The sequence below is a fragment of the Culex quinquefasciatus genome, chromosome 3 (assembly GCF_015732765.1).
Source record: "Culex quinquefasciatus strain JHB chromosome 3, VPISU_Cqui_1.0_pri_paternal, whole genome shotgun sequence".
NCBI classification, from domain to species: domain Eukaryota; kingdom Metazoa; phylum Arthropoda; class Insecta; order Diptera; family Culicidae; genus Culex; species Culex quinquefasciatus.
In genome coordinates this window covers 153710588-153737324 of record NC_051863.1, presented here as the reverse complement: position 1 = coordinate 153737324, position 26737 = coordinate 153710588, and the positions used below count along the sequence as shown (strand labels likewise).

Below are 26737 nucleotides of genomic sequence, written 5' to 3'. Positions count from 1 at the left end.
ACAAGCATAAGGGGTTTGCTAATAAACATCACCAGTTATCGCGATTCTACGAAAAAACAGTTTTGAAAAAGTAACTTTTTGTGTTTCTCTTTGTTTCGTCGTCCGTGTCTGTCGCGGGTGACCATGAACGGGCATGAATAACGACGACCAACTTTTTCAAAACTTATTTTCGTAAAATCACGATAACTCGTGATGTTTATTAGCAAACCCCTTATGTTTACATATCCAATTTTTTGTAGTTGTCTGCTTTACAACTTTGTAGAACACTGTTACACTCTAAAACATAACCCTGCAAAATTAGAAAAAAAAACACGAAATTTTAAAATGAAAAACTTTGTTCTAAATGAAAAAATGACCCTTCTGGGTCCATGTAGATTCGAAAAGAACATTAAATTTCTCATAAAATCACATGATCCAATTTTTTGCCTTCCTCACCTTACTGAGGAAAGGCTATAAAATCACTCGAAAAATGAACTTCTAAATTAGACCACCTAGACCCACCTTCATGTATACCTATCGACTCAGAATCAAATTCTGAGCAAATGTCTGTGTGTGTGATGGGATGTTGATCAAAAAATTGTCACTCGATTATCTCGACATTAGCTGAACCGATTTTGTCCGTTTTGGCGTCATTCGATCCGTCTTGGGGTCCCATAAGTCGCTATTAAAAATTATGCACTTTAGTTAAGTACTTCAAAAGTTATGCTAAAAAAACGATTTTAACAAAAGTCCGGAAAATTGTAAAAAGGGTGGTTTTTGTAAGAAACCCCGTCATGCTATACATTTTTATTTATACAGTTATAAGTACTTAAGTGTTATTTACGCACTTATTCGAGGCCGGATCTCAGATATTTTGATGAAAATGCTGTCCGGATCTCTCATGCGACCTGTCATTAGAAAGGTATTCAAAATACCTTTCTAACGCGTCCAAAACATTGGAGATCTGACAACCCTATCAAAAGTTATAAGCACTTAAGTGTTATTTACGCACTTTTTGCATTTTGGATAGCACCCTTTAAATGTAAGGAAGGCGCCAACCACCCAAGGGTGGATTAAGTAACGTTTTGCCTTCCTCACTGAGGTAAGGCTATAATCCTGCTCCAAAATTGAACTTTTTATTTTAAGCTCGAAAACCCACCTTGATGTATACATATCGATTCAGAATTGAAAACTGAACAAATGTCTGTGTGTATGTGTGTGTGTATGTGTGTGTGTATGTGACCAATAATGTCACGCAGTTTTCTCAGCACTGGCTGAACCGATTTTGACCAAACCAGTCGCATTCGACTTGGTTTAGGGTCCCATATGGTGCTATTGAATTGTTTGAAGTTTCGAAAAGTAGTTCAAAAGTTATGTATAAAAATGTGTTTTCGCATATTTTCAGAAGTTGAATAAATGGCAGTAAACTGAACCAAACATCATCATGCTATACATCGTTAGTTAGGTAATTGAAAGACCTTTCCAACGAGTCCAAAACATTGATAATCTGGCAACCCTGTCTCGAGTTATAACCACTTAAGTGATATTTATGTAATTTTTTGTAGCCGGATCTCACTTAAATGTATGTAAACAATGTCCGGGTCCATCATCCGACCCATCGTTGGTTAGGTAATCAAAAGACCTTTCCAACGAGCCTAAAACATTGATAATCTGGCAACCCTGTCTCGAGTTATGACCACTTAAGTGATATTTATGCACTATTTTTGTAGCCGGATCTCGCTTAAATGTATGTAAACAATGTCCGGATCCATCATCCAACCCATCGTTGGTTAGGTAATCAAAAGACCTTTCCAACGAGTATAAAACATTGAAGATCTGGCAACCCTGTCTCGAGTTCTGACCACTTAAGTGATATTTATGTACTTTTTTGTAGCTGGAACTCACTTAAATGTATGTAAACAATGTCCGGATCCATCATCCGACCCATCGTTGGTTAGGTAGTCAAAAGACCTTTCCAACGAGCCTAAAACATTGATAATCTGGCAACCCTGTCTCGAGTTCTGACCACTTAAGTGATATTTATGCACTTTTTTGTAGCCGGATCTCACTTAAATGTATGTAAACAATGTCCGGATCCATCATCCGACCCATCGTTGGTTGGGTAAGCGAAAGACCTTTTCAAGGAGTCTAAAATATTGAAGATCTGGCAACCTTGTCTGGAGTTCTGACCACTTAAGTGATATTTATGCACTTTTTTTGTAGCTGGATCTCACTTAAATGTATGTAAACAATGTCCGGATCCATCATCCGACCCATCGTTGGTTAGGTAGTCAAAAGACTTTTCCAACGAGCCTAAAACATTGACAATCTGGCAACCCTGTCTCGAGTTCTGACCACTTAAGTGATATTTATGCACTATTTTTGTAGCCGGATCTCGCTTAAATGTATGTAAACAATGTCCGGATCCATCATCTAACCCATCGTTGGTTAGGTAATCAAAAGACCTTTCTAACGAGTATAAAACATTGAAGATCTGGCAACCCTGTCTCGAGTTCTGACCACTTTAGTGATATTTATGCACTTTTTTGTAGCCGGATCTCACTTAAATGTATGTAAACAATGTCCGGATCCATCATCCGACCTATCGTTGGTTAGGTAGTCAAAAGACCTTTTCAACAAGCCTAAATCATTGAAGATCTGGCAACCCTGTCTCGAGTTCTGGCCACTTAAGTGATATTTATGCACTTTTTTTGTAGCTGGATCTCACTTCATCGTTGATTAGGTAGTCAAAAGACCTTTCCAACGAGCCTAAAACATTGATAATCTGGCAACCCTGTCTCGAGTTCTGACCACTTAAGTGATATAAATGCACTTTTTTTGTAGCCGGATCTCACTTTAATGTATGTAAACAATGTCCGGATCCATCATCCGACCCATCGTTGGTTAGGTAGTCAAAAGACTTTTCCAACGAGCCTAAAACATTGAAGATCTGGCAACCCTATCTCGAGTTCTGACCACTTATGATGCAACTTATGAGCCCTTGAGTGATATGTGTGTTTTTTTTTTGTATTCCGGAACTTAACGAAATTAGACGAAATTTGTGTCCAAACCCATCATATCACATATCACCCATTGTTGGAAAAGAGTGAGGAAGGCACCAACCACATAAGTGGATTAAGTTAGTTTTTTTTTTCTTACAGTTGAGTAAAAATACATTTTTTGGAATTCTGAGTACGCCATCAAATCGGGCGTCTGTTTTACATATAAGTCCCTTTGACACCAAATCGTCACCATCGTGCTAACTTGTCGTACGTGCATTTTGGGCCAAATTGAGTTAAGAACGCCTTTTTGTGCAGCTCACAATGCCTCACCTTTTGACCTTCACAGATCCCCAAAATTCGATTTCAATCCTGAGATATTCAACAAAAACCGAAAAAACTCCGTGCATTTTTGTCCCTTTACATACATGAAAGTAGTATATGAAAGTAGTAGTATGAAAGTAGTTTCAATCTTGTCGTGCTATCTTGTCACTCCATGAAAATTGATGTAGGGGGAGAGGGGGTAATATGCACCCCCTAAGGGAAAACTGTGATTTCTCAACCATTACAGCATTACTGTGGAAGAATTTTGTTCGATGTTCTTAAACAACTATTATTCTTCGTCATCCATGTGAAAAAAGTCTTAAAAAACCTCAAAATTGTTCGAAAATATCAAATTTTTAAAAACATTTCTGATTCATTTCAAACAACCATGCGGGGCAATACGCAACGCAACATTGGGGCAAAATGCACTACAACAACGGGGCAAAATGCACCACAACATGGGGCAAAATGCACCGGGTAAAAGCAGTTTTCACTAGTCACCACTAGATGACACCGCTGTTTTTACAAAGGAGCTTCACAGCGGTGCATTTTGCCCCGACCACGCTTTTTGCAGAAAATTTAATTAAAAATGCATTTTTGATGTTTTTGGACTCATATATCTACAGAATAGTGAAGCTTATGGCAAAAACTATACACCTCAACATTTACAATAACAATAAATGTTTTTTATATTGTCCAAAAATCATAAAGAAACTTCAATGAAAATTAGATGAAAACACAACATTTTAAAGTTTTGCAAATAACTTAAGCTGTTTTTACACTACGACGCTCAAATTTTTCCAGCATAGTTTAGCAGTAATAAGCTTCCAATTTCTATGATTTTTTCCCCGGAAAATTCTTCCAAATACCGAGAAAAGCAGGGGGTGCATTTTGCCCCGGGGGTGCATATTACCCCCTCTCCCCTTAAGTGCGACAAAAGACCAAAGGGATTTCAGGCCAGGGACCAAACTTTGGGACAATGCACAGAATGGTGAGCCAAACAAAACGTGTTTGTTATTGTTTACATTGCGTGCTCTCGTTTTTGAATATTCAAGGTCAAACATTAAAACGCGTTTTTCTCGGAACGTCAAAATGGCGGGTGCGACAAGATAGCACGACGACGTCGAAATGTCTATCTCATCACCGTTTCAGGCTGCAAATTATTGAAAAACACCTCTTCTTTCGCATGCTCAAAAATGGAAGGGGTCGTACCGCCCCTCCGTCACGATATATCAAAAAACGAACCTCGGATTCGGGATCAGGGACAAAAGTTACTCCTTAGGACAAAGTTTCACGCAAATCGAAAAGAGGTCGGGGCAACTTTTCCCGATTTCGTGTGATTTGGTAGAGAATTACTCAAAGTTTAAGGAAATAAACAAAACTGTTGAAAACATTCTTAAGTTTACAATACCACTTCAGTGAACGGTAACTCATTTGAAGATTCACTTTTCAATCGCAAAAATTCCAAACGTCGTTAAAGGTATTTCACTACCGTCTCCAAACGCTCGTTTCCAGCTAAAGATATTGAATGCCATGGTCGTTCGGCAAAGACATTTCCTCAGTCAGTCAGCATCCCTATGCGAGCTAGGGCCACCTTCGTCACACGTCTTTGACCTTAGCCATTTTTATCAGCAAGAGCAGCCTTTTGCCGACGAGAAGAAAAGCCACGCTAGAAAATACACATGTTCGGTCATAAATTCAGCAGCGGCGCACCATGAATGTGTCGTTATCAACGTCGTCTTCATCAGAGTTGTGTGTACCAACCTTTTCGGTTAGCCGTTTTTAAAGATACTGGTTAGGGAAAAACTAGTCGGTATTCAAATATGGTGCTATTTCAACCGGTTGGACAGCAGAAAAGTCGTGGTTGTACGATTTTCCACCCTCCTTCACACCCCCTTTTTCCCTAACCATCGAAAAGACTCCCCTGCAAAGGCCACCACTAACCCAACATGGACATGGGCTCAGCATAAACCAGTAGTGAAATGGCTCATCCAGGATCAAGTTCGCTTCTTGAACGACGACGCGGTACGACAGCTCTTGGAAGTGGGAAAACTCTTGAAAAGCACCATTCCAAGCACGTATGAAGATGTGGCCACTTTTGAATTAAGTGGAATGAATCGTTAAGGGGGTACGAGCGAATAACTTTGAATCAAACTAAAAAAATGATAATACTGAGATATTTATCACCGATCACACACTGCCCCTGTTCGCATAAATGTTTCATATGCAAAAATAGCAATATGAGAAAAACGCCAGGAAAGTTTGTCCCATAGTATTGGATATGATTGGATATTTTTGAAGCTTTTCGGAAAGAGCAGATGATTTTAAACTTAACTTAAAAGTGATGAAAATGCATTTGGGACATTTAAGCGAACAAAGGCAGTCAAAGTCACTAATGTTAAAAGAAAGATGCAAAAATATCCACAAAAATGTATTTCCAGTTATTTAAATAAAATACATTAAAAAGGAAAATTAGAAAATTAGTTACAAAATCATTCAAGTCAAGTTGTAGGCAACCCCTTAACATGATCCCCAACGCAGTAGTACCTTAACGAAGGTGAACACCGGCTTGTAAGAAAAAGGCTTCACGCTGAGACCAAGCAATAAAAGGCTTGAAGCCGCGGTAGAGGGCTGGAAAAGTGTGCGGTTTTGGGTGCTCAAAGCTTCACTTAATTACTATTTAGCGAGACAATCATGATTATGGGAAATATGTGGTTAATAAAAGGTGGATAGTTTGTGGTTTTTGTATGGCTCGACACTACAAACTCGACGAATGGTTGGTCTCGGCAAGCTGAAAAATGTTTTTTTTTATTTGTAATTAGCACCTCACCAATACTTGACAACTGTAGCAAGTTTTACCGTTTTTGTTAATTTCAATCAGCGATTTGTTTGGGTTCAACTAAAAACCCTATCTTGGAGTCAACTTGAAAGTCAAGTTCAATGTTAGAAGAAAATGAAAGTATGGAAATACATTATTTAATTTGCAACTTTGTTGCAGTAATAAACTCAGCCTTTTAAATAAAATTTCAGGGATTCTATCGTGTTAAATTCCTTATATGTTAGATCACAAATGATTTTTTTTTTATTCATATGTTTTCATTAGAACTTCAAATTAATAGTAAACCTACCAATTCGAATCGTATAATTTTAACACTTGACCTGAAAATTGAAAATTGGTGGCAAATGAACATTCTGAAGCCAAACAAAGTAATTAATGTTGAATGTTGAACATACACAAAAAGTTGAGTTAGAAACGACAACAAATATCGTCATGCTCTCGTCAAAGCAATAAACCAGTTTGTTATGAACGCAACATTAGGCCGGTCAATGAGGTTAGAAATTCGACACTCCCTTCCCTAACCACATTTTTCTCTCCCTTCTCCAAGCAATCTCGATATCGAAAGTAAAAGTTCAATCGAGTTCAGTCATCTTTGGAAGTCAAAAAACCAGCCACAAAACAGTAATGGTCCTTTCCACAAACGAATTACCAAGCCAGAAATTGTCAACTGAAATTTCTCATTGAACCTTCACCTGTTTGGCAAACAAAGTTTAGAGGACCTTTGGGAACATAACTCAAAGTGACTGCAAATTGTCCAACAAACAAGTGCTGCAAGCAAAAGACACCGCAGGGGCTCGTCCGTACTCTTAGCTGGAAGCCCTTTTTACGGCAGAGGTAAAGCTGAAGATGTTTTGCCGATGCAAACTCGTCGCACGTTTTTCCAATCATTTAGCTGCCAAGAAGACACTATCACTCTCGCCTTCTAATGTGCAAAGGGGACTGCACAGTGGGCGAAATGGAACCCAAAATCGGACTTAATTGAACACGGCTGGTTCCCTGGTATAAATAATACTGTTTCTAATGTAAAAAAATCCGGGGAATCGATTGGTGATGGTTTCATCCACCGCACGAAATGGCAAAGGGTCCATTTTACCCCAATTCCCCATTTTTTAACATTTTTTCTTGAAAATCGGTCTGTATTTAGAGCGGAGGCTTTATGCGGCCTTCCAAAATGCACTTAACTTATGTGAAAATGTCCCAGAAATCCAGTAAAAATAACCACTTGCACCGCAAAATCATCTAGGTCCATTTAACCCCAATTCCGCTATAAAAGCATTTTTGGCCGTTTTCAAATGTTAGGTCAGATTTTAAAAATCTGAAAATATTTTCATCGTAAAGATCAGACAATTTTACATAAGAATGACGATTTGCACTTGAAAGTTTGACACATTTATGTTGATATAGAAATTAAAATAAAAAAAAAAATGATTGAAGAATCACTTTTGGGCCAATTTTCCCAAACGCAGAATAAACTGCCTTTCACATACATTTTATTTTTATCAACATAAATGTGTCAAACTTTCAAGTGCAAATCGTCATTCTTATGTAAAATTGTCTGATCTTTACGATGAAAATATTTTCAGATTTTTAAAATCTGACCTAACATTTGAAAACGGCCAAAAATGCTTTTATAGCGGAATTGGGGTTAAATGGACCCTAGATGCTTTTTGCGGTGCAAGTGGTTATTTTAACTGGATTCCTGGGACATTTTTACATAAGTTAAGTGCATTTTGGAAGGCCGCATAAAGCCTCCGCTCTAAATACAGACCGATTTTCAAGAAAAAATGTTAAAAAATGGGGAATTGGGGCAAAATGAACCCTTTGCCGTTTCGTGCGGTGGATGAAACCATCACCAATCGATTCCCCGGATTTTTTTACATAAGAAACACTATTATTCATACCAGGGAACCAGCCGCGTTCAATTAAGTCCGATTTTGGGTTCCATTTCGCCCACTGTGGACTGGCTCAACTAACCATCTGGGCAATGTCACCATAGATGATGACCACCAGGAGCAGAAAGGGTAACCAACGAATAGTTATAATTTATTCGATTATAAATAAAGTTTCACTTCATGAAATTTAATAAAAAAAAGGTTGCGTTACATTTTATTTATAATGTATAATGACGTAGTAAATATTAAAGGGCCCACCATTTATTTAAAAAAACTAACTTAATCCACCTATGTGGTTGGAGCCTTCCTCACTTATTACCAACAATGGCTGATATGATGGAATTGTACAAAAATTTCATCTATTTTTAAGATCCGGAATAAAAAGTACATCAATATCACTTAAGTGGCCATATCTCGAGACAGGGTTGCCAGATCTTTAATGATTTAGACTTGTTGAAAAGATCTTTTGATAACCCAATCAACGATGGGTCGGATGATGGACCTGGACATAGTTTACATACATTTAAGTGAGATCCGGCTTCCAAACAGTACATCAATATCACTTATGTGGGCATATCTCGAGACAGGGTTGCCAAATCTTCAAAGTTTTAGGCTCGTTGGAACGATCTTCTGATAACCTAAACAACGAAGAGTTGGATGGTGGATCCGGACATAGTTTACATACATTTAAGTGAGATCCGGCTTCCAAAAAGTACATAAAAATCACTTAAGTGGACATATCTCGAGACAGGGTTGCCAGATCTTCAATGTTTTGGACTCGTTGGAAAGGTCTTTTGATAACCTAACCAACGATGGGTCAGATGGTGGATCCGAACATATTTTACATACATTTAAGTGAGATCCGGCTTCCAAAAAGTACATCAATATCACTTAAGTCGGGATATCTCGAGACAGGGTTGCCAGATCTTCAATGTTTTGAACTCGTTGGAAAGGTTTTTTGATAACCTAACCAACGATGGGTCGGATGATGGACGCGGACATAGTTTACATACATTTAAGTGAGATCCGGATATATGTAAAACACATTTTTATACATAACTTTTGAACTACTTATCGAAACTTCAATCTGTATAAAACTCGATCTATGAGACCCTAAACCAAGTCGAATGCAACAGGTTCGGGTCAAATCGGTTCAGCCAGTGCCGAGAAACATGAGCTAGTTTGTTGGTCACATACATACATACACACACACATACACACACACATACACACACACACATACACACACACATACACACAGACATTTGTTCAGTTTTCGATTATGAGTCGATATGTATACATGAAGGTGAGTCTACGACGTTTTTATGCAAAGTTCATTTTTAGAGCAGGATTATAGCCTTACCTCAGTGAGGAAGGCAAAAAGCTTCATCACCCCGGTACGAGAATCGAATTCACAACCTCTGGATTGGAAATCCAGTACGATGCTAGTCGAAACCCATCCGCTACCGGTCAGGATTCCCAGTGAGCAGATTTACTCTGAAGGGATCTGACATGGCCGAGCCAGACAGGAATCGAACCCATCACCTTCCGCTTACAAGGCGAATCCCGTATCCTCTCGGCCACGGTAGCTCGGCAAACAAATGTTTTCTATTTTTTTGTTATGTTTCAAGAGGGAGGAATCCTACAAACAGTTGGCATTTTTTGACATTATTATAATTTTAATAAAATTTATGATTTATGGTTTAAAAAAATCGAAATATTGGTCGCAAAGAGTTTAGTGTAATTTTGATAAAGTGCACCATTTTCAAGTAAAAGCCATTTTTAGGTACCTTTTTAGAAAATAGTAACAGTTTTTCATTTTTTCTAAATTAATACGCATGTTTGCCCACTTTTGAAAAAAAAATATTTTTGAGAGCTGAGAAAATTGTCTATATTTTGCTTTTTTGAACTTTGTTGATACGACCCTTCGTTGCTGAGACATTGCAATGCGAAGGTTTAAAAACAGGAAAATTGATGTTTTCCTGTTCATGAAATTTTCCGATCTTTTTGAAAACAACATTTTCAAAAAAAATAAATCTAGAGTAAGATTTTAAAAGGGCGTAATATTGAATGATTGATTTAAATTTTTTGAAAATATTGTTTTCGAAAATTTTACGAATGTTTCATATTTTAACATAGTAAATCGGACCATTAGTTTCTGAGATATCAACATTAGAAAATGGTGGGTTGTTTAGGTGAGACTTGGAAAACATCAATTTTCCTGTCTTTAAATCTTTGCAAATTTTCTCAGCTTTTCAAAAATATTTTTTTCAAGAATGGGCAAAAATGCGCACTGATTTAAAAAATGAAAAACTGTTACAATTTCAAAAAAAGTTACCAAAAAATGGTTTTAACATGAAAACGGTGCACTTTATCAAAATTTCACTTAAGTACTTGTTGATAGCAAATTTGATTTTACATCGAAAAATAAAGTTGAAAATTTTTTGCGATCAATATTTCGATTTTTTGAAAAAAAAACAGAATTGATCCAAAAAATCATAACTTGGTCAAAGATTTTTTGCACAACCTGGAAATTTCTGAAAAGTTGGTATTTTATGTCTCCTAAAACATATATAAAAAAATAGTGTTTTTTGTAAATATATGCACCCCCAGCATTTCTCGATATTTAGAAGAATTTTCCGGAAAGATCAGTAGTGCGGTGCCTGTGTGGACGCGCAGTCCTGTTTTTTTTCGGATTATTTTCCGTCTTTTTATGTCGCTGTTCGAGTGCATGGGGTGATTGGTCATTATAATTAGATAATGGCATCAGTAGTGCGGTGCCTGTGTGGACGCGCAGTCCTGTTTTTTTTCGGGTTATTTTCCGTCTTTTTATGTCGCTGTTCGAGTGCATGGGGTGATTGGATTTCTTCTGATTCGTGTTGTTTTCATCTCTTTTGTGTCGCTGTTTGTGTGCATGGGGTGATTGGTCTTCTTCTTCTTCTTTTTTCTTTATTTTTAGTTCGCGCGTTCGTTGGCCAATGAGTTTATTTTTGTTTTATTAGTTTTCGATAGAAACGATCCGAATTCTTTTTTTTCGAGACAAGCAAGTCGTATTGCTGGATTAAGTCCTTTCTATATCATCGATGATCGGAAGGCACGCCGACGAATATGTTTTAAGGCTTATGGTACAAAATCATTTTAATGAATAAAGCCCTTCTTACATCACCGTTGATCGGAAGGCACGCCGACGAAGAATTTCTGGAGGATCGCGGTCGAATTAATACTATATTTAAAATTCTAGATAGCTATCTTTCGGATTCGATTGTGAGTAGCGGGACTTCGCGGTTACTATGCAACGTATTTTTTGGAGTCTTTTTATATTTTAAATTTATAAGTCCTTCTTTTATCATCGTTGATAGGAAGGCACGTCGCCGGTTAAGTTCGTTTAAGTTATTGTTTTAATTTCATTACAATCGGTTACGTGGTGTCCTGTTTTCTTTTCGTTTATATTCGTTGATCGTAATAATTTATTCCAACTGGCAGCTTTAGTATTAACTCATCTACTATTTTTGAAATTTGCTCGCGTTATCTAAATTGTACAAACAGTAAAAATATACTGATAAGTCCAGCCCATAGCACTACTGCTCGGTTGGCACGCGTTCGATTAAAAAACTTTTTAAATAATCAATTATTTATCTTTCCGCAGCCGGCTGCCTAAGATTTAACATTTTCAACCGATAAACAAAATGCTCATGGTCACATCACTGCCACTCGTGAATCCTGACCTCATACCCATCTACTAACCCCCTCAAAACTCATGTGATACTTTGTCGGAGAAGCAGTCGATTGGGCGGTCTCTATCACTCAAGTATCGGACTAACATTCCCATCCACTTCCCCGTGACCCTACCACTGGTCGTGGCCGGCGCCGGTATTGATCAGCATGATAGGGGCCTTTGAGAAGTTGCGAAGCGAGGAAAGATAGCACCCACTTATCTTCCACGGCTCGTGGATGTAACTTCTGGAGGTCCTGTTCAATAACGGAGTAGCAACTGTGGGTGGGCACCTATGCTTATGCTTATGCTTATGCTTATTTAGAAGAATTTTCCGGAAAAAATCATAGAAATTGGAAGCTTAACATTTTAAAACTAAGCTGGAAAAGTTTGAGCCTGGTAGGATGAAAACAGCCCGAGAAACAGCCAAAGTTATTAGCAAAACTTTAAAATGTTGTGTTTTGTTCTAATTTTTGTTGAGCTTCCAATGTGATTTTTGGACAAAATTAAAAGCATTTATTGATATTGTAAGTGTTGATTTATACAGTTTTTGCCACTATCTTCATTATTTTATAAACAGATGAGTCCATAAACATTAAACAAATTATTTTTAATTGAATTTTATGTAATAAGCGTGGCTGGGGCAAAATACACCGCTGTGATGTTCCTTTGTAAAAACAGCGGTGTCATCTAGTGGTGACTAGTGAAAACTGCTTTTACCCGGTGCATTTTGCCCCATTGTTGTGGTGCATTTTACCCCAATGTTATGGTGCATTTTGCCCCAATGTTGTGGTGCATATAGAGGAAACAATCGTGACGTCAGAAATGAACCCAAATCACTCAAAGTTCATTTTGTGAGTAACAGTTTGGCCTTGTTTGACAGCTACTTTGTCCCCAGTTTTCTGTGGGAGAGAAAAGGAGGCGAATACTTTATGAAAGTCATACCTGTCAAAATTCCTAGCCTCAAAATTTTGTCGTGAGTTGCTTTTCTTCTCTATTGCCCCGCATGATCGTTTGGAATGAATCAAAAATATTTTTAGAAAATTGGATTTTTAAACAATATTGAGGGTTTTCAAGACTTTTACACATGAATGACGAAGAATAATAGTTATTTTAGAACATCTGACAAAATTCTTCCACAGGATTGATGTAATGGTTGAGAAATCACAGTTTTCCCTCAGGGGTGCATATTAAATCCATCCCCCCCTCCCTCCCCCCAGGAAAATGCATTTCTAGTTGTTTTCAGTTAGTTAGACTTCTATTTCCTTTAAAATTTTGAAGGTTTTTGAAAACATTTTTTTTTTGCCCCCTGATTTTTTGAACCGTTTTTTAAGGGGGGTGCGACATAAACTTTGAAAAATATTTGCAATGGCCTTATTTATTTTTAAAATGAAAAATAAATTATACAACTTTGTAGAACATTGCATAGCGGAATTGGAATTGAGAAAAGATACAGGATGTTTTTTTAGGTTTTTTTTAGATGTATTTTTTGGCAGAATTTAAAAACGTGCTTTGTAATGTTCTAGTAAATTGTTCCCCAAAATCTACAAGAAACATAAGAAAAGGAAAATCTGATTCGGTTTTGGGTCGGTTTGCTAGAAGAAGAGTTAAAACTCATAAATAAATAAATTAAATTTACTGAAATTTCAATCTAAATAAAGGTCTTAACTAGACCCACTAAACCTTAACGAAATGCTTCAATTTTCAGGGCCATAATACTTGAAATTCCGGTTTCCGGATCACATTTCACAAAATCAACAGGGGAGGAAGGATGCGTGGACATACCATACCAAACGCTCTGAATTAGTTGGGTGTGGTGTGTTAGTGTGAATTGGCAATTATTTATGTTTTTAGGGGGGAAGTGGATATGGGGAAATTTGGGTTGGGGAAATTGGGATTGAGAAATGGGAAAGTGGGGAAGGGGTAGGAGGGTTATTAAATTTATAATATCATAATAAAGAAGAATATAGTCAAATTAGAAATAATGATGGAAAGCTCTCACCAAGGAACAGCAAATCTTCAAAAGACACAGCCAGGTTGTGTCCCGATCGTCAGCCCCAGGTTCTTGACAAGAAACAGGCCAATCGGATGAAGTGGAAGTGTTCCATAGCACCGAATATCTCCACTCCAAACAAATATGTCCGTATGTTTCGCTGGTGTTGAATCCAATTTCACATCCAGACTCTTGCATAATCTCTTAAAACAGCATCCTCCTTAACACAAAAAAAACCTTCTTAAATTAAATAATTTTCAACGGCTCAATACTTTTTGCCAAAAAAATTGAATGGAAAAAATGGAAAAATGACGCGGAGTGAAAAAGTTTTCCAACCGTCAGCCGGTCCCATAGTTTGGTATTAAAAATTGTCAACTTTTATTAAGTTGTTCAATAGTTAAGCAAACAAACATTCTCATGATGTGCAAAATTGCTTGATTGCTCAGATGTCGTAAATCAACACCTGGACTTTCGAACCTTTTCCGGATATATTTGGAAACCAAATTTTAAAAGCTTTTGTTGATAGGCTCCTTTGCAAGCAATCAGACGTAATCAAGAACAGATAAGAAGCTTTGGTAATTGGTTCTGTGAGGAAGGCATGAATCAATGAGTTGGTTTTTTAATTAGTTTTTTTACTTCTGAATGACCTACAACTTTTTAGAAAATCTGTACTTACAAGTAACCACATTCACAAGTATCATTTTCGTTTTCCATTCTAGCCTAAATAGTTTCCCTCCGCGCGCAGATCATGTCCTCAAATCTGTCTTATCTTGTCCTTATCCCCAACATCGATCACACCTGTAATGAGACAACCCGAACAATACTCTCCCTGAAAGACGGTACCCTCTTGCGATGACCTCCTTGTCTTCGGGACACCCTATAGACGGCCGCCGTGCAATACCCCAGCAAAATTTTCTTGCTGCCGGTGGCCGAAGCGTCTGCAGCACGAGAGAGTTTTCATTCCCCGTTTTGGGACCCGCGCACACGAAAACCGGCAACGGCTCGGGGAGAGACTTGTTCGGCGGCGGTTCGTCGTCTTCGCCTCGTTCGCATCTCATCGTTCGTATAAAGCCCAACGTTTGGCCGGAGTCGGGCTTAATGTTACCTTGATCTTGAATCGGTACAGTCGTGTGTTTTGCCGAGCGGAACACAGCACGAGTTCCGGCGACTTGAATTGACAGCAATTAACGAACAAAATTTAGTGTCGACCGGGAGATCCCGTGACGAAATACAGAGTGAGAGAGAGACTGTTGTGAAGTGCGGCGGGGGTGTGCGAAAATTTTCCCCTCAGTAATTTAGTGTCCAAGTGTCCGGAATTTCGGAAAAATTGGTGAAACCATGATAAGAAAACGGCCGTTGATGCCGCTACTGCTGCTGCTGGTGGCGGTGACCACGCTGGCGGATGCCCAGAAAGCGGAAAGTCGAGGTATGATTTGTGGTGGCTGCTGTGCGCGAGGCCAGAAATGATGTTCAAACTTTTTGAAAACTTAAGTATACACAGATTAATATATACGCGGATGGTACAGATAATCAGCAAAGTGTGAGATTTTTTTTTCTGCCAGGCGAAATTGGCTGCCAGCTCTCGGAACTAGTGAGTTCGTAAACAACAATGTGTTGAGAAATGGAGAGATTGTGTCCAACCGACCTCTGCCTGCACAGGCGTTGAGAAGTTATGAATACCTCTTCTCTTCTTATGATAGGTCATGTCCAAAGGGGTGTTGCACAATTCATGGTTGTTTTTATTGTTGAGGATGGCTTAGTTTTTTGTGTTTGAGTCATTTAACCTTATGGGTGTTGTTAGAAGAAGTTTTCTGGAGATGGTGAAAGGTCCGAAGAAAAGCACACACTTCAGTCATTTCAACAAGCAGCATCCGGCCGGCAGTTAGGTGTAATATTACGGCATAATGGCTGTAAGAAATGGGCCTTGTGGTGGAACCGTAAAGTGAATATGAATTACGGAAGAAATTTAAAGTTGATGGTGTGAGTTATTTTTATTACACATTTAATGTCCCTGATCCAGGTTTTCACGAAAACTTAACAACTGGCCTTATTTGTGGGGCAAACTTCAAATGCGATTTTCTCAGCTTGCTGTTTTTGCATGTCGGACATTTATGTGAATATGGGCAGTTTAAATTATTAAAAATACTGCAAATTTTTCAAATACTTATCCACTTTAAAAAAAAACATAGGGGAAATATACCCATTTGAAAACATTGTTACCTAGAATTTTAACTAAGATGATATCTAAAATTCATTTTGGTTGAGAATTACAGCAATTTGAATTTTGAATTAGCCGTTAATGGTGTCATCATTTATTTATAACAAGGTTATTAAATCATGATTACAATAAGATGACTTTGCCAGCAATTGTCGACACCTGGCTTTGAAAATCAATGAAAATGTTTACTTAAGTACACATTTTCTGACAAGGCTGCCAGATCTTGGATTCATTTTAGGTTTTTAATTTATTTTCTGAAAAAAATATGAAAGGCTGGGATAAAACATCCGAAACTCAGTCAAAACCATATTTCAACTAACGTCATGATTCGAAATCCAGACACTTAGTTGCATATTATTTTTATCATAGCTGACAAAAAATTATGTAACAAGTTGGAAATGTGGAAATATTATCAGGATGTTGTAAAAACTGTCAGTTTTAAGAAAATGCCTGCAAAATATGTCTTTTCTAACAATTTTTCATCAGAATTTTAAAATTTAAATGACTTGTTGTGCTTCGAATCCCGGACACTGATAAAAGGAGATTCGAAATCCGGACACTTTTGCTTCGAATTCCGGACACTCGATTTTTCTTATGAACCGCACAAATTTGGACTGAAATGTTGGTGAATGGCATTCTTTACATCTCAATAAGCAGTTAACATCAAATCAATCGATATTTAATTCAAAAATTTGCTAGAATTTAAGGAAATCAAAACCATAAGGCTTTTGTTAATAAAACTTTTTTCTTTGTATTTCTTCTTTGTGCATTCTTATTTCATGTTAATATTTGCACATTTCAGTGAAATGTTTCACATTGGTTAACTTATAGTTTTACTTTATTTAATTGTTTTGGCATTAACTGCAGCGTTCAAACAAACTTTAAAAGAAAGTTGATGTTAGAATTCATCAAATAATACAGTTTTGACATTCATAATGTTAACTTATATCCAAATAATTGGTAAAACAAGATAAGGTGTCCGGGAATTGGAATCATGACGCCATTAAAACCTTTTTGCCAAGCTTTTAAATTGGTAATGTAAACTAATGGGAACCAAACATGATATCAAGGCACTCCAACCAACCCTTTTTTATGAATATAAACTTTTTTCTGTAAGTTTGTATAACAAGAAGTTTTGTTCACTAAATGAAATGCAATTTTTTTATGTTAACCCTCTACAACCCAACCCCGCCTCTAGACGGGCTTCGATCTAAAAATTTGCCAAACATCAATTTTTCTACCAATTTTTTATCTTTCAATAGCATTGAAAAGAAGAACTCTCAACATTTTAGAAAATATTAGGTTGGAAGTTTGACTTGTTTCATGTGTGTTTTTATAAAGGTATTTTTTAAGGGGGTCAACTTTGGCTGTGTTTTTTACTAACATTTCCTAGATTTTAATTAAAATGAAGTATGCAGTATTTTTTAGGGTCCTACACCCAACTGGCAGTCGCATGATTGTGATGCATGGCGGCATGAAAGTATATCAGAATCTGCATGAAATCTGTCCTCATGCATTTTTTGCGATATAGGAGTATGACATTTTTGCCCGTTACCGACAATTATCGACATTACCGACGGATTTTTGGTTGTATTTCACAAAAAAAACACTTAGCAGAACGAGGATTGAACCACTAACTTCTTGGTTGTTGATCCGATACGCTACCACCGCGCCATGGACGCTTGATGAAAAGTGAGTTAAAGAGCACCAACATATGCTTCTCCTTGGAGTGTTGCTCGGGGACGGGCCAGCATTATATGTGTTGGTGAGAACTGCAGATCGCTGAAATTTTTACACGCGGGCAAAAATGATCTACGGGCTTGCTGCAAAAAATGTTATAAAATATGACATTTTCTGCAGCAAATCCACTGTTGCAGATTTTGAGATATATTTTTCCTTTGGGTGTAGACTATGTCTCTACGTATTTTTTTACAATTTAAATGATAATGGTGCCATACTATAACAGAAAAAATTAAAAGGCAAAATGTAATGATAGGAGCTGAATACTACCAAAAACAATCATAAAATAAACAAAATAAATGCAAATTAAAATACTAAAAATAAAACAAGAAAAAACATAAAACAAGAGAAGTAAAGTTTTTCATACATCAAAAGTTGCTCAAAATGACCACGGGTTAAATAAAAAAAAATCGAAAAAAATGGGCAGTAGGTGGTTGAAGTCATTTTTTTTATTTCAAGGTTTACTTTGCTTAAGAAACATTAAACATAATATATAATTTGAATTATTTATGGCAAATCGTCACCGTCGTGCTAACTTGTCGTACGTGCATTTGGGGCCAAATTGAGTTAAGAACGTCATTTTGGGCAGCTCACCTTTTGACCTTCACAGATCCCCAAAATTCGATTTCAATCCTGAGATATTCAACGAATTCCGAAAAAAAGCTCCGTGCATTTTTGTCACTTTACATATGAAAGTAGTTTCAATCTTGTCCTGCTATCTTGTCACTCCCTGAAAATTGATGTAAGTGCGACAACTGGCCAAAGGGATTTCAGGCCAGGAATGTCAGGATGCGTTTGTCGCACGTACAAGTTAGACTACCGTAAACATTTGTAATTTTAACTTGGGACTCCAGCAACCAACTTCAAACAAACTTTGGGACAATGCACATAATGGTCAGCCAAACAAAATGTGTTTGTTATTGTTTACATTGCGTGCTTTCGTTTTTGTTTATTCAAGGTTAAACATTAAAACGCGGTTTTTTCTCGGAACGTCGAAATGGCGGGTGCGACAAGATAGCACGACGACGTCGAAATGGCAATTTAATGAAACAATAATAAAGTAATTGTCTCCAAATCTTGGAGACTTGAAATTTAAACATATAGCGTTTTTTGTTTGGTTATTGTAGAGAATTAGTGCGCTTTGCGCCTAGTACATACTGCATGTAATTTTAACTTGTTTGCAGCAGGAGGAGTCACTAAAGGAGCTTTTATGAAATGGTTTCCAAATAACAAGCAGTTTTATTCATTTTTGTGAACATTTAAATCAACTCAAGATGAAATTCATTTAAATCTAACTCATTCTGATTCTATTGGCTGTATCTAGATCATCACTTTCATTTGCTCTTATTGATTAGTTAATCTCTCATGTTTCGACACATTGTGTTGCACCCTCTCATACATTGCAAAGCATCGAAACGTTCAATTAATTTGTAGCATCAATTTCTCTCCACGTGGCGATTTAGTTTTTTCCGAACGCTAAGTAAAAACAATTTCTACATTAAATTTCTCTGCCCCGGCGTTGATGGTTTCCATGGTATGAAGCCGGCCAGTTCGGCGACTCTTTCTTATCACCGTGTCTGCCATCGTCCGCGCGGTGAACGGTTGCGCTTTCAAGCTCCAAAAAATCCGTACAAATGCTGCACGCATGACCCCCTCCTTCCCCCGTTGTTCCTGAGCTGGGCCCCACCAAAATTCGAATTTCACCGCGAATGCCAAGGCCGACGCGGAACGCGTTCCATAAATTATTCCATGTTCAACGGGTGTCCACCGATGATGGGCGTTACAGATTGGCCCAGCTAACGGTCATTCGCAAGTCGTTAATTGAGTTTGTGTTCCTTCCCTGGTACCCTCAAATACCTTCGGGGGAGGTGAAGGGCAGTGCTCAATCAAGGGTGTTTAACACACCTTACGTGAGAAATCTTCCTCCAAAATCTGTCAATCATGGCACGTTTTGGGTGCAGTACGCACCTGGAATGTCGAAGCTCAGCGAACTTTCATCTCTAGGAATTGAATGCCAAGTACAAAAGGAGTCTAAATTGTACTTATTTAACCTAAAGGTACAACTCATGAATTACGGAGCATTTTCTGTTTTCTTTTATTTTCTCTTTCATCTTAAAGTATTTTTCCTTAATCACCTAAAATGTTAAGACTGCTCGAAATAATAGATATAGACATATGAGAAGATCTCTGAAATTTCTCAAATTTTACAAGATATTTTTTTTAATTTTAATGAGGCTATTTATTATAAGTATTTCCATACAAGTTTCCATACAATTTTGAGGGCTGGTTATACATAATTGAAAAGTGAATAATCGAAAAACAATATTTTGAAAAAGGATTTCTGATCAATTTGATGGCTTCTGTAATGTTAAAGCTTACAAATGTAAACACAAAAAACAAATTCGATAGCTCGCTGTTTTTTACTTAAATAAAAATGTTCGAAACATGTATTTTTTCTGATCTGATGTTTATAATAAAAAAGCCATATACGCGCTACATTTTAGAATGATTTTTTTTTTGGAAAATATGATATTTTAAAAATATCAATCTTACGGTCATACAAAATTGTAAAAATGTTTTTAGATGCAAAATGTTCATTTTTTTCAATTTAAAAATATGTTAGGAAGGTATAGCTCCTGCAAAAATATTTTCGCTGAGAAAATGTCTTCCATTTTATTTTGAAGACTTTATTGATCGGACTGTTGGTTCCTGCCCTGCATCTTCTTAAAGTTGAAGTTTAGTAAAATATGAGTTTTTATCAGTAGCCATTTAAATCTTCTGCTCTTTTTCAATATTATATTTCAAGAAGCAAAAATACTGGTTCATGTTCATTGCCAAAAGTTAAGCTTTATTTATAAATTTGGATTTATATATGTTACAATAACCTTTACAGTTAAAAACATAGTTAAAGTTTTTGTCTCCCCTCTTCTTCTCCTTCAAGACCAAATTTTAAAAAAATTAAGAAGGCAAAAATATTTTAATTTACAGTTTTTCAAAATATTATCATTTAATGCTTTTAGAATGTTTTGAAGACCCCTGACTCAAAGCGGGTTTAAAACACTCAACAAGCGAAAATAAAAGTTTATTGGACCTCTTAAAAAAGTCAAGAAATTTATAATATAAAAATTTACAAATTTTCCATCGAATTTCGACCATTTCATCGGGACTGGCAACACCAGCCAGCAACAGTCAACTGTTCGGAGCTCCTCAAACTTTTCGATTTTTTCGCCGTAATTAACAGTGTTTACCCGCGAGTTTGCTGCTCCAGCATGCCAAGGGCCAGCCGTGGCCGAGGCAGTTCGAGTGCGGCCTCGAAAAACCCGCGAAGTTCATCTACCGGCAGAGTGCAGAAAGGTAAACACACCAACGCCGCATCGACCGCCATCGCGCACGGGAGCGTGCCCAGTGCCGTCACCGATCCATCGTTTTTACACGTGTCATACCGCCCACGTGAGTCCCCAGTACGGACGAGACAATCGACCCGGGCATCCGGAAGCACTTCCGGCCAGCAGCAGCAGCAGCAGTCCACCAGCACTACGACAACAACCACTTCCAACGTTCCCACCAGCAACGAATTTGAGATGCTGAGTGGAGAAGAAAACAACACCGCCAGTGACAGCAGTAGTGCTGGCGAAGACGATGACGATGATGAACTTGCGCGCAAGCAAGAAAAGAAGAAAAAATGCAACTCTCCGAAGGAACGACGTCCACCTCCAATTTTTGTTTTGGAAACGTTGGCAGACGATATTGACGAGTTGCTTGAGGGACTCCAATATTGTCTGAAAATTAGTAAAACTTCAGTGCAAGTTATTACGCACAATAAACAGAATTTCGACCTGGTGGTGAAGAAGTTGAAGTTGCGAAACTTCAAATTCTTCACATTTGATCCTGCAGAGAAGGTCCCAGTGAAGATCGTCCTTCAGGGATATCCGGACCGCCCGATCTCCGACCTGGAAGAACACCTGACGGGCGTCAAGGTTAAGCCTCGAGAAATAAAGGTGCTCTCGAAATCAACTACGGTGACAGGTACGTACACCTTATACCTCCTGTACTTCGATCGCGGGTCCGTCAAAATCCAGGACCTACGGCGGATCAAAGCACTGGACGGCTTCTTCGTGACGTGGCGATTCTACACGAAGAATCCGGCCGACGCAGCGCAATGCCACCGCTGTCAGAAATTCGGACACGGTTCTAGAAATTGTAATCTTCCGCCCCGGTGCGTAAAGTGCGGTGAGACCCACTTCACCGAAACGTGCAATCTTCCGCGGAAAGACCAGCTGGGGGAAAACGCCCAGCAGCACAAAGCGCGCGTCAAGTGCGCGAACTGTGGTGGAAACCACACGGCGAATTTCCGTGGCTGTGCCGCGCGGAAAAAGTACCTCGAGGAGCAGGACAAGAAGAAGAAAGCGCCAGCGTCCCGCCAACCTCCAAAGACTTCGAGCACGAACGCTGCAGCAGCTGGCGGCGGAGCGGTTCCATCGACCAACCCAGCGTTCCCTCCCGGTTGGGGAGGTTCGTACGCTAGAGTAGCCGCTTCTGGGAGCGGTACTTCACCGGGACAAGCAGACGTTACCGGAGATGACCTCTTCACGCTTCCCGAGTTTTCGCTCTTGCTGGAGAGATGCTCACGCGCTTTCGTGCCTGCCGGAACAAGGCAGAACAATTCCAAGCTCTTAGTGAGCTGATGATGAAGTCATCTACAACGGATAAGCTGCCGTATGCAGCGAAGTTTTTCGACGTCAAAAGACAAAACAAACTGTGATCTAGTTTTAAGCTTTTCTATTTCTATCCTTTTCCTTAGCAAATTTCGAAGGTTTTTTTTTAAATAATTTTTCCTTCTGTTGACAAATCCATTGTTAGAATATCCAATTGCATCAAAATGAACTAAAGTACAAATCATAGTTGAAAGGTACTCCAAAACTCTATTAGGTTATAAGAATTACGAAATTGTGAATTGATTATTTACTAGGTAATAAAAACTAATTGAATTGAATTGAATTTCGACCATTATCGTTTTCGCAATGTAATTTGACACCACAAATCGGAAGTGCTCAAATATATTTTTGATTTTATGATTTTTTACAAATTTTGTAAAATGTAGGCCATTATCATCATGCATTGTGTGATTTTTCATAAATTGATTGTTTCAACATTTTGAAAATTCAGCTTAAAATTTCGACCAGTACTAAGAGACTTTACGATAGAAGCACTGGAAAGGTAATAACTTATAAAATAATTTTCAAACGAATCTATCAATTTAATAACAAAACAACTATACGTTAGTCGTCCGATTTATTGAGACTATTGACTTGGAATTGACTTTGGAAAAACCCTAAAAAAACACACTTGTAGATATTTTTTTAACTTATTGCGAGAAATTTTTAATCTTATTTTTCAATGATGCTATCAAACATCTACGAATGCAAAATAATATTAGTCCCTCAAGAAGATTTTTTCCAAATATTAATATTTGATTTTTTATATTACTACTCATGAATTTTCCCTAAATTTAAAGGTATCTTTTAGAAAATATACTAAGGATTTAAATAAATATGTTAATTTAAAATAAACAAACAAATAAACGAATTGTTTGCAATAGTGTCGTTTTTAAATTTCACCCAACCCAAATAGGTGCGCACTGACCGCCCACTGACATTTAGGAGGCCAGTGTTCACACCTAGTTGCAAGTGAAATTTGTAACAATTTCCAAAAACGAATACGACGGCAAACCAATATAAAAAGAAGAAGAGGTCCACCAACTAACGATCATCACCTGCGCACGGAACCGCCGCCGAACACGCACTCATTTAGCTTCGACAATTAGTTGGAACGGCGGCGTGTTGTTAGCTCGAGTCAGCACCGTTAGGGGAGGGTGACTAATTGTTGTTTTTTTTGTTGTTTTCATTCTAAGACATTTTTAAAGTGGATTTTTTTTACATTAAAAAATGTAAATATAAAGAGCGTGACATTTGGAACCATAATTTTAAAGAATTTATCCCCTATTTACTTAAAAAACGCGCTCCTGAACTTGTACGTAACACGGAATGCGATTGCCCTCGCCCCTCCTCCATTTTGGGGCCACGTCCGTTCCGTCCGTATGGTGTCTGCTTCAATTACCTTCCCCACCAATCAATTGTTGTTACTGACCTGTGCGCTGCTGCCACAAACTGACTTTCTTCACTTTCGTTTGCGCGGGCTGCTGTCCCAGATTCACTGCTAGGCACCTTGTTTAGCGGAAGTAACCGTCCGGTCATCAAAATTTACTTGATTGAAACGAAAATCAATGGATTTCGGAGTACAATGATTTTAAAAGGGCAGAATTTTAAATTAAAAACAGTACAAGCTAAAGAAAAGTAACTTTGAGAAATTTACAAATAAAGTGTTTAACTTAAGCTTACCTTTCTAATCTAACCTTGGTCAATACCGGAGCCCATAAGGATAAAGTTCATCAAAGTGGTAGGAGAAAAGAAAAGGAAATCCTTTTATAATAAGGACTAGTTAGATCGAGTATCATTACAGAACCTATAATCGACTCCATGCCTTTGGAGCTGCGATAACATAAGAGCATTTACACATTGATCACACAAAAAACTGCCCGCAACGAATTATTTCAAGAAAATTTACCGCGGTTAACAAAAATCAAATTAACAATGCTACTCCGGATACCTCATCTTGTTTTACCAATTATTTGGATATAAGCTATATAATAATTTTCAAAAGTGTGTTATTTGATGAATGCTAATATCAACTTTCATTGTAAATTTTTTTTAGACGCTGTAGTCAATGCCGAACAATTAAATAAAAGAAAAATATAAATTTATCAAAAGTGTGAAACAATTCAACGAAATATTTCATAGCCGTCCGAAGCTCCGAGAAGGCAATGCCAGTCCCTTGTCACCGCCGCCTATTTATGAACAAAATTGATATGCAACTAAGTGTTCGGATTTCAAATCATGTCAAACAAATCTTAAGCAGATATCAGACTATGGCAAAAAAAACTCGCATTTTTTGACAGTTTGATAGTTTACCTGCTTAATTTGTTTGCATTTGTTTCAGAAACGTAAGTCTGCATACATTTGGTTTGTTGCGACTTTGGCAAACTGTCAAACCTGAAAAAATGTAATACCTCCTTTAGCGTGTTGCACTGTAAGAAATGTGAATCTATAAATAATTGTGTTGCGAATTGCATGTAGGTTTAATTTTATTAGTATTTTTTATTTATTTTTGGATTGAATTTCCTATAAATTGTAGACTTTTTATGAAAATCCTGAAACTATAAGGCTGGTACAATATCACCCCTGATGACGGTACACACTGTCTTGTGAATCTTCTGAACCAAAATATCACAGACTTCTAAATCGCTGAAGCACTTTTTCCCAGAAACCCCATCAACCAACCAATCAGTATCCAGACTTTACACTCCGATACGCTACACTGAAGAAAATCGTCTCGTGACTTGCATCCGTCTGCACCTTTGTTTTTTGCAAAGAACTTTACCAGCTAATTAAACCGCCAGAAGTCACGATCAACATCCCGGAGGGGAAGCGCAATTTGTCACTCACCATAAACCATAATTTCTCGCTAGCTTCGGGGCTGAAATCAGAAGAAGTCGATGTAACTTTGCACTAAAAAATTCCAACAATTATCGCGCACACTGAACGGATCATGCCCTGTCGGAAGATGATGGCGCATGAGCAGGGCACTTGAGTCAATTGATCGGTCTAGTGCTCCACATAATTCAAGTGCCGAAGATCAATAAAACCGATCGATAAATGGTTCGATAAGACAAAGATCGTTGAGTTAGTTGCGCTAGATTGTGTGGTACATTCTTCGAATCTGAACCACTCCGTTACCAGAGATGAGCTTGAGGTCTCTGAAGTCTAGAGCTGAACGTTACCGTTACCGTAGCAAGCACGTTTCATTACAGTGGTTGTACTACACTATCGAGCCACCGTGGGACCGGTTCGATGGGGTTGTTGTGGACGAAACTCGTTTCGTGTGTTCCAATTATTCAATCTACGGGATACAAAAAAGAGGGAGAGTGATGCACGCGTGTCCCATTAATGGATTAAGACGCAGACTAAGATAAACAGACGTGACAGTTTTGAAACGAGCTTGAATAGATTTTTTTAAGTGATTCCTGTATGTTGACAGATGGTCACCTATCTTACCTTACCTTGATTCTGATATTTTTTTGAATTTAAATAATTTTCAAGGGATGTATTCGAAACCTTTTATTTTGTCATCTCACAAAAAATACAGTTGAACAAGTTTTAGGTTGACTTTGCTGAAAAAAGAGAATTTCATAAAACAGTGTCAAATCACCGGTGTTCTGCTGTGAGTGAAAATCTTGTTTACCAACAAGTTCAGATTGAACCGTCCCGCCTGCGCGTCCTACATGCAAACCTGATTACCAGCAACATGGTGCAGAATTGTGCACCATGTAGCATTTATCAAGAAATGGAACATGAATAACAAAACGAATATTTGTCAAAGTGGCGTAACTGCCATTTTTGCATTAAAAAAAAAAAGGAAACTTTGGTGATATTTCTCCAAACACGTAATTTTTCATCAATTCAAACTCAAATAATTTTAGTAAATTTGCTTTTAAGAGCAATAATGACACATAAACCACCTCCAACTCATCTTCAACGCATTTTCTTTTCTTTTTTTCATCTGGGTTGCAACGGAACGGATATGATTATAAGATGTGTAAGTTGCAAGCGTGCAAGGTAATATTAAAAAACTGCATGCCATGAAAAGAGAGATGACGGAATTTGCATTTGCCCAGCGACACACGACGCGCGGCGACGACACCACAACACTTTTTAGTGGTACTTGAGTGACGTCAGGCTGTCACTCCTTGTAAGGGTTTGAATGTGAAGGCATGGAGGATACTGCGTTGAAAGTGAAATCTTTGCTTGAGTACACCGAGGAAGATGTGCGGTGGAATAAGCGATACTCGAAACTAGGTGTCCGAAAGCTTGATTGTTGAGGCAATTGCAAACCTCTTTTTACACCTAAGCTTCCATCTACCTCGG

General features: G+C 37.9%; 1 protein-coding gene across 4 annotated transcripts in view; it reads left to right on the top strand.

Annotated features, from left to right (window-relative positions):
- The first annotated feature begins 14850 nt into the window (after positions 1-14850).
- The window catches only part of LOC6048750, a 42399-nt gene continuing 30512 nt past the window's right edge, over positions 14851-26737 (top strand). For all 4 annotated transcript variants that reach the window (XM_038264831.1, XM_038264829.1, XM_038264828.1 and 1 more), the window contains exon 1: positions 14851-15164. In XM_038264831.1, coding sequence (XP_038120759.1) covers positions 15077-15164 — 88 coding nt within the window. In that variant the 5' untranslated portion in view covers positions 14851-15076. The remainder of the gene's footprint in view (positions 15165-26737) is intronic.